Source organism: Pterocles gutturalis, unplaced genomic scaffold, assembly GCF_000699245.1.
Source record: "Pterocles gutturalis isolate BGI_N339 unplaced genomic scaffold, ASM69924v1 scaffold15857, whole genome shotgun sequence".
Taxonomy (NCBI): domain Eukaryota; kingdom Metazoa; phylum Chordata; class Aves; order Pterocliformes; family Pteroclidae; genus Pterocles; species Pterocles gutturalis.
In genome coordinates, this window is record NW_010115641.1 from 1 (window position 1) to 11,576 (window position 11,576).

The following is an 11,576-nucleotide window of genomic DNA, read 5'->3' on the forward strand; positions in this document are numbered from 1 at the left end:
AGCGCTGGCAACCCCTGTGTCCCCAGATGCATCACTGTAGGAGGTACCGCTCCCCGGAGCAGGAGAGCTACCTGGGGCACCGCTGGAAGAGGAGGAGGTCTCGGAGCAGAGACTGCGAGGGGAGGCTGCGGGACCCACCGCGCAGGGATCTCTCCCGGAGGTCGCGATCCAGAAGGTGAGGGCACACCGAGCGGGGACGGTTCTCTCAGAAACGCTCGCCCTCCACTCTGAACGCCTTCCAGAGCGAGCGCTGAGCGGTGGAGGCTTTCGTTTCCTGACCGCAGAGCAGCTTTAAACCCGTAAATCCCAGGGATGGAAGTAAAGGGCTTAATCGTGTCTGCCTTCCCTCTGCATTAGGGCAGAAGTTCTCCCCAAAGCGATGTCTTTAATGTTAATGAGGGAGAACAGCCTGCCCTGGAATCATGTTTCCCAGTTCTAATGCTGTGGAAGCATTAAAATCATTCTATCCTGACAACCCGCTTCCTTCTGAAATTATTACAAATCAGATTTAAAGTAACAATACTTTTCCCTCACCTATGCTGTCAGAAAGGAGCTGAGCATCGCTAACTAATCTTTCCTGCTTGGCTCTGGATTTTACCTTTGATCCTCTCTTTGTTCAGTGTTTCCACAGGGACAATTAGGCGCTGGGAGCAGGGTGGATAAGGTCTCTGATGACGGGAGCCGCGGGGAGAGTTCTGGAACAGAGGCAGGAGCGCTAATGGGGAGCTGCGTGCTGACGCATCGCGGCGTGCGGCTGAAATGGGCTGGTTGTCCTCACTGCTCCGTGGTACCGGAGCTGGTGCCATTCCACTGGTGGAACAGGGGAGGCACAGCCAGAAGGGAGCTGAGTTCATCTTTAAATTCCTGGCATGTTCTACAGATTAATTTCTCCTCCGAGCCTGGATTTTGTTTACTTGAAGAAAGGCGATTGTGAAATACAGCTGAGGCACACAATGAGCCTTCCCATTTTCTCATCTGATGGGTTACGTACAACAGATTTGGATGAAAAATGGCTTTTGCTACGTGAAAACCTTCCTGCCCCTTTAGTCTCGGACTGAGAGCCCCTCTCAGGTTCCCTCATCTCCTCTATTTCAGGGTGTTATTTCTAAATCCTCTCTATCTTCGAAGTACATACTGAGGTTTCCCAAAGGTGTGTTTGGAGTTCAGTATCGGTGGTGGAACGGAGCCATTGAGGGTTTTTTTGTGTGTTCTGGATTGTCCAGCAGTGACCTAGAGCCGCTGCTGTCTTGGCAGGCTGTTTGAAATTTTAGCCTTGATTCCAGATGAGATGAACTGCCACACAGATACGTGCGTCCTGTTAAGCTGTCAGCGAGAGAGCTAGTAGTTGCCAAAGCAGAGTCACAAACAACAAAAGTTCCTGTTTCCGGACTGAAGCAGCTGCAGCGAGGTCTTGGTTGGAGAAGCCATTGCTCTTGCTGTCAGCTGGGTACATCCGACTGCATCCCCCTGGCCAATACAGCTGTTTACCGTTGGCAAGCCAACATGCTGTTGTTATTTCTGAGTTGCAGTCTCTTCTACCTAAAACGTGGCTTCTCTCGTAGGCTCATAGCAGAAGCTGAGTACCTAAAAACTGTGTGTGTGATGCCAGCTTGTAAATACTCACACAAGGGGACTGTGTCTGAGGTCTTCTGGCCTTTCCTGATGCAGAGATGAGCTTGGCCAAAAGTTTTCGTTACATACTGGCAGCTCTGGGCTGTTGCAAGAGGCGCAGGAGCTTAACTATACTGTGGAGAGCACATTTTCCTTCTGGCTCTTGCTAACAATCTGTTGAGCTGGTGCGCGTGCGTGTGCTGAAGGCTTGGGCTCTAGGGGACTCCAGTTCCCCCCGGGGTGGTGACTGGAGCACTGCTGCTGCCTTCGGTTCTCGTTTGTTCAAGAACTGAGAGTCCTTCCTGGGGGAGGAGAAGCGATGTTAGAAAAATGCTTGCGGACAGTGGCGGAGGTGGCTCAGATGAGGTAGGCAGCTCAGATTGAGCTCCAAGTTGGTGGTTTTACCCCTGGCTTCTGGAACCGTGGGAGTGCCACACCATTTTCTCTTGCAGACTTTCTCCTTTTTCTTATCTGAGATAGTTGGCTGGGAAAAGGTCAGTGTTTGAGCTGCAGCGGACGGGTGGTTTGAAGCTTGGACGCTTGCTGTTCTTTCCCCAACACCAGGGAGTGGGAACAAGAGCACTTTGTTTTGGCAGGACTCTGCCTTTTCTGCTTTTCCAGGCTTATAAACGCATTTTTGTTTGTGTTACAGCCATGACAGGATGCCTTATCAGAGGAGATACAGACGGGACAGCGACATCTACAGATTTGAAGACCGAAGCCCATCTTTTGGAGAGGATTATTATTCGACCCGCTCGCGAAACTGGCGGCGATCCAGAGGCAGAGAGCAGCACCGTCCAAGGAAGTATCAGCATCACTGCCGGAAACACAGGAGCAGGTCTTGTAGCAGTGGCTCCTCGGTGAGTAGCATCCAGAATGTGTTCAGGATTGTTCAGGGTTTTAACTGTTCTTGCCTCCTTTTAGCTCGGAACACTCTGGGTGAGTACCTCTAATCCCATTTTTTTGTGTTTGTTTTCATTATGTGGAATGTACAGTCCAAAATCTGTGTCTTGTTAAGCAGGAAGCGTTTGTAGCTATTGGTTTTTACTAGTCCAGCCCCTGTAGCCTTAATACGTGAGGGAACTAAGCTATGTTCCGTACAGCTGGGGAGGGGATCAGGGAGAGCTCCAAATGGTGCACACGTGGTAGCTAACGAGGGCGAGCCTTGGCCGCGGGCCAGCCTGGCTGCTGGGGCTTAGACACAGCCAAGGCTTCGCTTCTGCATCCTGCTGCTTCTCGGGGGGGTTTTGGTATGCAGCGGTGGTCCGGAGCGCTCCTGGGAAGGCATATTGGTTTGATTTTGTGCCAGGATCCCGTCCCAGATGGGATCAATCATCCGGGTTCTCCCAAGCTGTTAGTCCTGTGGTTATTAACCTCTGTCCCACCATCCTTAGAGAAGGGCTTCCACCTTCTGAGGATGTGCACGTCTCCTCTCTGCCTATTTCAACCCAAGTGTCCTTGGATTTCAGCTTCTTTGGAAACTCCCCTGTTTTCTACCTTGAAGCATAGTATTCCTTTCAAGGATTAGCAGGGAATATTTGGAGATGGGGGGGACAGGCTGGTCCCAGGACTGGGAATACCCTGGAAGTGTTGTGAGGTATCAGACCCAATGTCTCTGCTTCACTGCTTCTCTCGTATAAGGAACGCTTCCATCTTTCACAAGTTTGTCGTTTTTAAATGTTATCAGAACTAAACGATAGAGTCCTGATCCCTGCAGTTATAGTGGATATCTGCATGGCTGGGAACTTCTAAGGGTCTGTTGCTTTCCTCCTTTTATTTCTTTCCAGTTGACTTTTTAGTTTTAGAGAGAGGCAGGGTTATGATGAAAACGTTCCAGTGCGATTTGCGTGTGTGCGATGAGAACGGTGTGCGGGTTTGGGCTGGCATGATCTAAATCCTCTGAAGTCTCACAGCTGTCTCAACTGTCCTCTCTACCTTCCCCTCCATGTCAGCTGACCTTCTGGGGTTTGGTTGTAGTTCATTATTTCGGACTACCTGGGGGATGTGGGGCAACAGAAGAGAAGCATTATAGAATCTCAGGCATGGGGACGCAGAGCTTTGTATTAATTTCTTTGGCAGTAGAGACTGTAAGTATTTTTAAGGCTAAATAGAAAAAGATCAGGAATTAGGGCAGCTTGCTTTGTGGAGCCCGGGTCCTTTCAGGAACGTTCGGCTGGTTTTCCAGTAGAAGCTAGCAGTAGCAGGGGTGAACGTGACTTCATACCTTTCGCAGACACCTGAAGTGGAGTGAAACGCTTCCTGGGGATTCATTTAACTGGCCTGTTCCTAAACTTCTCCCAGGCTTAAAATTGCCCCCTAAGGCCGATACACAACAGCAGCTCTGTTTGCAGCCAGTCGGGAGTATGGATTTGGGATCCGTGTGGTAGCTGGTTCTGTCACGAAGGGAAGGGCTGGCTGGTAGCCGGGGCAGGGCACGTTTGTGGGTAGGTGGCAATCTGTTAACCGAGGTACAAAAGAGCGGGCTGCACCGGGGGAGAACTGCTACTCTGGCTTCTACTGGACAGCTTGTCCAAACTGTCAGCTTCTGTATACCCTTCGTCACATTTGCCAGTGGAGAAAATGACCTTCTTCTGGCAAAGCCTTGCTTCTTCTCGTGCTTCTGGCAGCATCCTCCGGTGCTGCGGAGCCTCTGTGGGGAGTGGTGGTGCCAAGCCAAGCCACCTAACACTGGAACTTCCCGGCTGCTGCTTCCCTTCAGAGAAGAGGGGGGCGTTTTCCTGCCTAAGAGGCGGCTGTAGCTAATGAGGGAGTTTTCTTTACATACCAATAGCTGTTGATTACTTTTCTGTTTTGAAGTTAGTTTGTGTCTTGACGTGTCCCTTGCAATATCCCTATCGTTATATATGCTGTGTGCCTTATGAAATGCTGGGATCTGGAAAATCCAACCACCGACGCACCGTCATCTCTCCACCTTTGAATGACAACACAATCCTGCCACTCGGAACTGCCCGCTGTGCGCGCTTGGTCGTATGCCGTTTCGGGGGGCGGTGTGTACAGAGAAGCCAACAGAGCAGTAAGCGCAGCAGGAGCGTGGAAGATGACAAGGAAGGCCACCTGGTGTGCAGGATCGGCGATTGGCTTCACGAGCGATGTACAGCCACCTTTCGTAAAACTTTACCTCTCTACTTTCTATCCCCATGTTAGACGAGATCTCTCATATTGTACTGGAGGGGTCTCTAGTGTTTTATTGCTTATAAAATGGACTGACCAGTAAATTGCCTGAGGTAGACAATAGACACTTGAGTTTTAAAGAGTGTAGCAGTGAGAGAGATTTTTTGCTTTGACATTTTATTGCTGTGAAATTGCAGGACCTCAGCTCCCGCCAAGCCTCTGAAGTTCACATCCACTCCTGTTTTCTCTCCTAGATGAAATTGTCGGCAGTCTTGGCGAAGGCACTTTTGGCAAAGTGGTGGAGTGTGTGGACCACGCCAGGTGGGTGTCTTTCTCTTCCAGGTAACACATCTGTCCCTTGCGCAACACGCTCACAAGCGTGGCAGGATTAATGCTGCCAGTTTTGCCTGGGCCTGGGACCTCACTGGACCAAACTGTTGTCACCTACCATTTGTCACTACGCTAGAGGTTATTTCTCCCAGCAAGGGGAAAGGGGCCTGGTTCATACCTCAGCCCTTCCGAGTTTACAGACCGATGTGTGAAGGGAGACAGGGGAGTTCATTCCTTGGCTGACAGCTTTGAAACAGGCTGTTCTACTGCCCTTCTGCAGGGATGGGCCAGGCAGCCGGGGAAAGTGACCTCTTAAATCTGCCAGGGTACTTCTCTTTTTTTTTTTTTAACCTCTCCTGTGATTACTCTTGACCTCTGTCTCTTTCTGACCTTTTGTCTGGCTCTGAGCCCTGGGGGTCAGCTTAGTATAAGAACTGCGGGGATCTCCTGCCTCCTCAGAAATCTCTCTGGTGCAGTTGGAGAGGGGAGGTGGCTGCTGGAGGCGCAGTGGCCTTACGGACTGCTGTGTCAGGAAATGGTGAGCGTGCAGAGCTGGCTGCAGCTTTCTTTGGAGCTTTACCCAGCAGTAGCCTTTCACTTCAAATTTCCACGTGGGTACTTAACTGCTGGTCAAGCAGCATAAATCTTTGGCAGACCTTGAGAGCTTTGTTGGGACCCAGAAATTACTAAACCTCTTAACACATGAAAACATGACTGGAGTAACTGGGATGTGCCCTCTGTCTGTGGACTGAGGATGTGTGTACGTCAGCTTTTTCTCTGACTCCATTCTTTTGTCTCTTCCCTTACAGAGGCAAATCTCAGGTGGCGCTGAAAATCATAAAAAACGTTGGGAAATACCGAGAAGCAGCCAGGCTGGAAATTAACGTCCTGAAAAAAATCAAAGAGAAGGACAAAGAGAACAAATTGTAAGTTTCTACAAGACTCTTGGGTAGTCACTACCACCTCCTTACAGACAGTCTGCTTGGGCCATGTCGAAAGAAACACAGGGCTGAGGACCTGTCTCATTCCTCTGCATTTTGGAAGGGAGTCTGTCTCTAGTTCTACTGAATACTTGTTTACTTAAAACTCTTAAACATGCCCAGACCTAGTGAGGAAAAATGAACTAAAACTTCCCTAACTACCTGCTGCCTCGCCCCACTTGAATTGGAGATCTTTAGCTAAAGGTGGTTGAGCAAAGTGGGGAGGGGGGGTCTCTTTGGTGTACACAGAGGGATTACTGTGCTGCTGAGCAGGATGGCTCGGAGCTTTGGCTCACCAGCCACTCCTGAAGTAGCCAGAAACTGGGACCATGTTCTGTCGAGTCCCTGAATTATGGTGAATCGTCACGTCTTTCTCTCTGCACAGCTTGTGTGTCCTGATGTCAGACTGGTTTAACTTCCATGGCCACATGTGCATTGCCTTTGAGCTGCTGGGCAAGAACACTTTTGAGTTCCTTAAGGAGAATAACTTCCAGCCGTACCCTCTCCCTCAGATCCGGCACATGGCCTACCAGCTCTGCCATGCCTTGAGATGTAAGTCACCCTTGCTAGGCAATAATGTCTCACCAGGATGGGTTGGGAGGGAGCTGAGGAGGAGCTGGCTTGGTGCTTTGATGGGTAGAGTTGTATGGTGTGTGGTTCTTACATACTGGTTTTTTTTCCTCCTTCCACCTGTGCAGTTCTACATGACAATCGGCTGACTCACACTGACCTCAAGCCAGAAAACATCTTGTTTGTCAACTCTGATTTTGATACTCTGTACAACGAGAAAAAGGTAGGTTACAGCCAGGAGAGAAGTGAATAGACCAGGAATAGCCTGCGTCTTCCTCCCTGCAGAAATTGGATCTTCCCTCTTCTGTACATGCCCCACAGGGCCTTGAAAGTCTCTTTAGTGAGAACAAACTGGAAGTCAGGCCTCTTCTTTCTCCCATGTCTTCTAAAAGCCTTAAGACTGTTTCAGTGGCTTCAGTCCGTGAAGTGGAGTGTTCAGGCAGCTTTCATTAACACTGATCTGAGATGTAAAGAACTCAGAGCTTCGCAGTTATAAATCCTTCTGATTACTAGTGCAGACCTGGTAGTTCTGGGGTTAGACAGCTCCTCTCAAAGCCTGGCTTAATCCTGAACCCGCTATTAGCTGCACTGAGGACTTCTCGTTTGCTTGCAGAGCTGCGAGGAGAAATCCATTCGGAACACAAGCATCCGTGTGGCAGACTTTGGAAGTGCCACCTTCGATCACGAGCACCACACCACTATTGTGGCCACCCGGCACTACCGTCCACCAGAAGTGATTCTGGGTGAGTACCGCAGCGGTTTGGGAGTCTCCGGTGGGTGGAGGAGAACAGTCGTCCCAGGGCTGCTGTAGGATGATGGTGTCCAGAGGAAAACCAGCTTGTGAGCACTCCAGTTCTTGGGGACAACCTGTTCTGTGCCTTGCTGCAACACTGCCTCCGTGGTCCCAAGGTCTTGATTGTATGCAAGGTGTTGGTGGACAGTGCAGGCCTTTGACACTGAGCACAGAGAGCTGAAGAAAGCCTGGGAGACCAGGGAAGTGTTCAAATTGGCTCTAGCAGAATGTGGAGTCAGCTTAAGTTGAAACAGAACTATCTGGGAGGACTTGACAGTCCTCTTGCTGGGGTGCAGCACTGGAAAGCGCACACATAACTTCTAGGTCTGTCTTTGTGTGATCCCTGCAGTGTCAACGAGGAGCTAGTAGAAATCTGGCGGGACTTTTTGGGAGCGCAAAGTTAACTTGTTTCTCTCTGCAGAGCTGGGCTGGGCACAGCCATGCGATGTCTGGAGCACCGGCTGCATTCTGTTTGAGTATTACCGTGGCTTCACTCTCTTCCAGGTATGATTCTTGCAAGAGGCACCTGTACCTTAAGAATCCCTAATGTCTAAAAGCGCTCAAACTTAGGCGGAGGGAATGGAAATGCAGACCAGGCACTAAAAATCTGGTTTCTTCTGCTCTCTTCACTGTGTCTGTGAAGAAGAGGAAGTAGAGGCGGACAGGAGCTGCATTGCTCCTGATGGAGGCTTGTCTCTTCTTCCCCTGTACTTGTATAAGTGACAGAACTTTTGTCATCAGATCTCCACGTCCTCAGTTAATGCACTGTTGCTCTTTGCCTTTGCAGACCCATGAGAATCGTGAGCATCTTGTCATGATGGAAAAAATCCTCGGGCCGCTTCCATCTCACATGATCCACAAAACTCGGTAAGAACCTGTTCCTGACCTCAGTTCAGTCAACTGTTTGTGTCCAGTTGACCACTGGGTCTTAACTACATGGGAGCTGTGCTGGAAGAAACGTCCCACGAGTAGCCTGACTGACCACCACCTTTCCTCTCCAGGAAGCAAAAATATTTCCACAACGGGAACCTGGTATGGGATGAGAACACATCTGATGGGAGATACGTCCAAGAGAACTGCAAGCCTCTGGGGGTAGGTGCTGCTCCGCGGCTGCGGAGGGCTGGCTGTGTTGCAAGGCTGAACTGCTAAGCAGTTCCCTTCCCCAGATCAGCTAATGGAATTTCCCTTAGCCCTGCTGGGGGTAACTGGCTTTCACAGAGCCCCAGACTTTCACCTTCCGAATCAGAATGTTATTGGTCTGGCTGAAGCAGGACAGGGACTAGGGGCCTAGGGTACAGCACCTGTCCTACTGGAGTGCTACACCCCTCTCTCTCCCCCTGCCCTTCTCTTTCAGACATACATGCTGCACGACTCACTGGAGCACGCACAACTCTTTGACTTGATGAGGAGGATGTTAGAATTCGACCCTTCCCAGAGGATCACGTTCTCGGAAGCCCTCCTGCATCCCTTCTTTGCTGGGCTCTCCGCAGAGGAAAGGATGCTGTGCGGGCGAGGTGCCAGCCGGGACCTGAGCAGATGACAGCTGGATTTGTACAGACAGGATCGGTCTAGCCTCTGCTGTTCAGCCCCACACGCTCTCTTAGAGTTCAGAGAGGCTGGGGCACTGCGACAAGGACCCTGGTTAGGGGAGGGCAAGAAAAGCTACATTGGAAAGCACAGATTTGTCTATTTATATGTTGTAAAGTTAAAATAAAGTGTTTCTTATTGTTTGATACTTCCCTTGTAGGCAGGTATAGGGTTCTCTTGCTCCCACCTTTGCCTTTTCTGCAAAGGAAGTTGTGGAAAATTAACTGAAAACTAAGCAGCAAGAATAATTGCTTCACAGGAGGGTAAAAAATGAGGGTGAGCAGCCTGAATGGTCCCTGCTCTCTGCCCTTGCTCCTCTGAACAGCACAGAGCAGCAGGAAGGCTTGCACCAGGCTCTAGAGTGATAGCAGACAAACAAATAGCTGCACACGAATATCACACATGAATAGTTGCACTTTATTTCAGGACATCCCCCAGTAGCAGCAGATACAAACATTAGGTCACAAATGGAATATCAAGCAGTGACGTAGTGCAGTGATTTTCACGTGTTAGTGACCAGAGCAGCACTCACGGGCAGTTCCTATGATGGTGGTGAAGGTTGTGGGTAGAAACTATCTCAAACACATTTAAAAAAGTGTTCCATTCTTTGAATTAACTCTGGCAACATGGGGGAAGGGGGAGAAGGAGGGACCCAGAGCCCTTTCTGGGTCTCTTGAGTGCTCCAGAAGAGCTCACACCTGCACAGAAGATGCATTTCATGTGGGCAAGGCCAGTACTTCCTCAAGTAAGCCTGTGCAGCTGAGGGAAAGTACAGCCAAATACCCAGCTCTATTCTCACCTCCAGAAAGTAAGCACATCAATCAACTGTGCCAAACCCAGCCCAAAGCTGCCTGCTGTGCCCCAAACACGGCACAGGTAGGGATTGGGAATCCCTTATGTGAGGGTTTGTACCCTCCTGAGTGCAACACCACTCACTTTATTTTTTTTTGCTTAAACATGGGAAACCGTATTGCTGCAGAGGGCCTTAGTGCTTCCTGGAGCTATCCAGGAGTGAGTATAGACCTGATCCCAGCTGCCATCCCTGCAAAAAACATCTTGACCTGGTTCAGTGCCCTTCTGGGTACGTAACATCAGCCAGGGGCAGAAAAGGACCTTGCGCCAAAGCCTTGAATATTTTCTACGCCGTTACTGCTCAGTGCATACAATCTACAGTTTAATAGCCAAACCCAGAAGGGGCAAGAAAAGCCTGCAGCCTGGTTCAAAGAAAGCAGAAATTGAAACAGCAAGTTCTCTTACCAAGTGTCTTGAGCAAGGAAAGTGAAAGTAAGGGGGCTAAAGCAAACACTGTGCTACAGCAACAACCAAGGGACAGTTGTCCACCTTTTTAACCCAGCCAGAACCGCTCAAGGGCAGAGCTACACCCCATCACAGTACCGACAAGCCATGAGCCTCCCCGGCTGAGCGCTACGGCCAAAGGACACAGTTCAGTCAGGGAAAGAAGCTCAGGGGAGCCAGGGGTCCAGACACAGCAAGGGGCAGAGCCCTGTGTCCTGCTGAGGTAGATACGGCGAGGTGCAGGTGGGTCGGCTCGGGGGGGCTGTGGGGGCGGGCCCAGCACTCACCAGCCTCCTGTCCTACGGGCTGGCTCTTCCCCCATCACTCCGCACTTCCAGACAGTATTAATTGCTTCTTTTCAAGCAGGGAAGTTTCTTCCCTCCTCCTTTGATACACTTGGCCTTTGTTCTAAGCAGCTGAAAGACAAGTGCCTGAGCTGTAAATCCTCACCTCTCAAGTGCAAGTGGGTCACTAGGTTTGGGAAGTGGGACGCTGCCTGCTTAGCAGAGCACAGTGACCGAGCAGCTACGACAGCAGGTGGCCATTTCCACACGTCCCTGCGCTTCAGCCTCAGAAGGGATCCAGCTCTCCTGGAGAAAAGGCACCGTTTGAAGCTCTGAAGTTCTCCCAGCTGCCACAACAGGCTCTGTACAAGGTTTAGGTACCTACAGAAGCTCTGGAGACAGGTACGGTACCAGAAGAGCAGCAGAGCTTCAAGCACTGCTCACACTCATGGCATCAGGAAGAAGCAGGGAGCCGAGTGCCTCTCTGTGAGCGCAGGGCCCCTGCCTTGCATCTGCCAGGTTCCTCTGAAGAACAGCTCGCCCTCGCAGCACGTCCTGCGTCACTCCAGGTTCAGCGCTTCCCCAGGTCAGCTACCAGGCACAAAGCCTTCAGAGAGCACACGCATAGCCAGCGCGATGGATTCCCGAAGCCAGCTAGCTGACGCTTTCTCAGCTTGTCCCTGCACCAAGGCTCCATCGGGAAAAGATAACCCAACGCTTCCTGCAGCGTGTCGGAAGTGAGCGCAGCACAAGAGCAGTTCGCAGAGCAAGCCGGGGCAGACCCCCTACAGTAATTCAGATGAGAACCTCCTGCCGCACCCCTCCGGGATGGCAGCAGCTCTCACCACACCATCTCCTGCAGGCAAACAGGACCATATGAGCCGAGGACCCAGGTCCTTCAAGCTGGTTCCCAGCACGCAGGTGCGCGCACACAAGCCCACACTTTACACCGGCTTTGAGCCCAAAGGGAATGAACGGATCCATGACCTGCTT

General features: G+C 50.8%; 1 protein-coding gene across 1 annotated transcript; it reads left to right on the plus strand.

Moving 5' to 3' along the window:
• Positions 1-26: 26 nt before the first annotated feature.
• Positions 27-8,963, plus strand: CLK3 (CDC-like kinase 3). Its single transcript, XM_010075259.1, has 12 exons — positions 27-175; positions 2,264-2,471; positions 4,630-4,723; positions 4,998-5,064; positions 5,883-5,999; positions 6,439-6,605; positions 6,752-6,846; positions 7,237-7,366; positions 7,838-7,920; positions 8,204-8,283; positions 8,418-8,508; positions 8,771-8,963. The coding sequence occupies exons 1-12, from the start codon at positions 27-29 to the stop codon at positions 8,954-8,956; spliced, it is 1,467 nt and encodes a 488-aa protein (XP_010073561.1). The 3' UTR covers positions 8,957-8,963.
• The last annotated feature ends 2,613 nt before the right edge of the window (positions 8,964-11,576 follow it).

What these genes read in the sequence shown, in the direction of transcription:
- CLK3 (XM_010075259.1), top strand. Translation starts at nt 27, where the DNA reads ATGCATCACTGTAGGAGGTACCGCTCCCCGGAGCAGGAGAGCTACCTG. An exon ending in AAGGACAAAGAGAACAAATT is followed by an intron (nt 6,000 to 6,438) that starts GTAAGTTTCTAC and finishes CTCTCTGCACAG; the next exon opens with CTTGTGTGTCCTGATGTCAG. An exon ending in CTCTGTACAACGAGAAAAAG is followed by an intron (nt 6,847 to 7,236) that starts GTAGGTTACAGC and finishes GTTTGCTTGCAG; the next exon opens with AGCTGCGAGGAGAAATCCAT.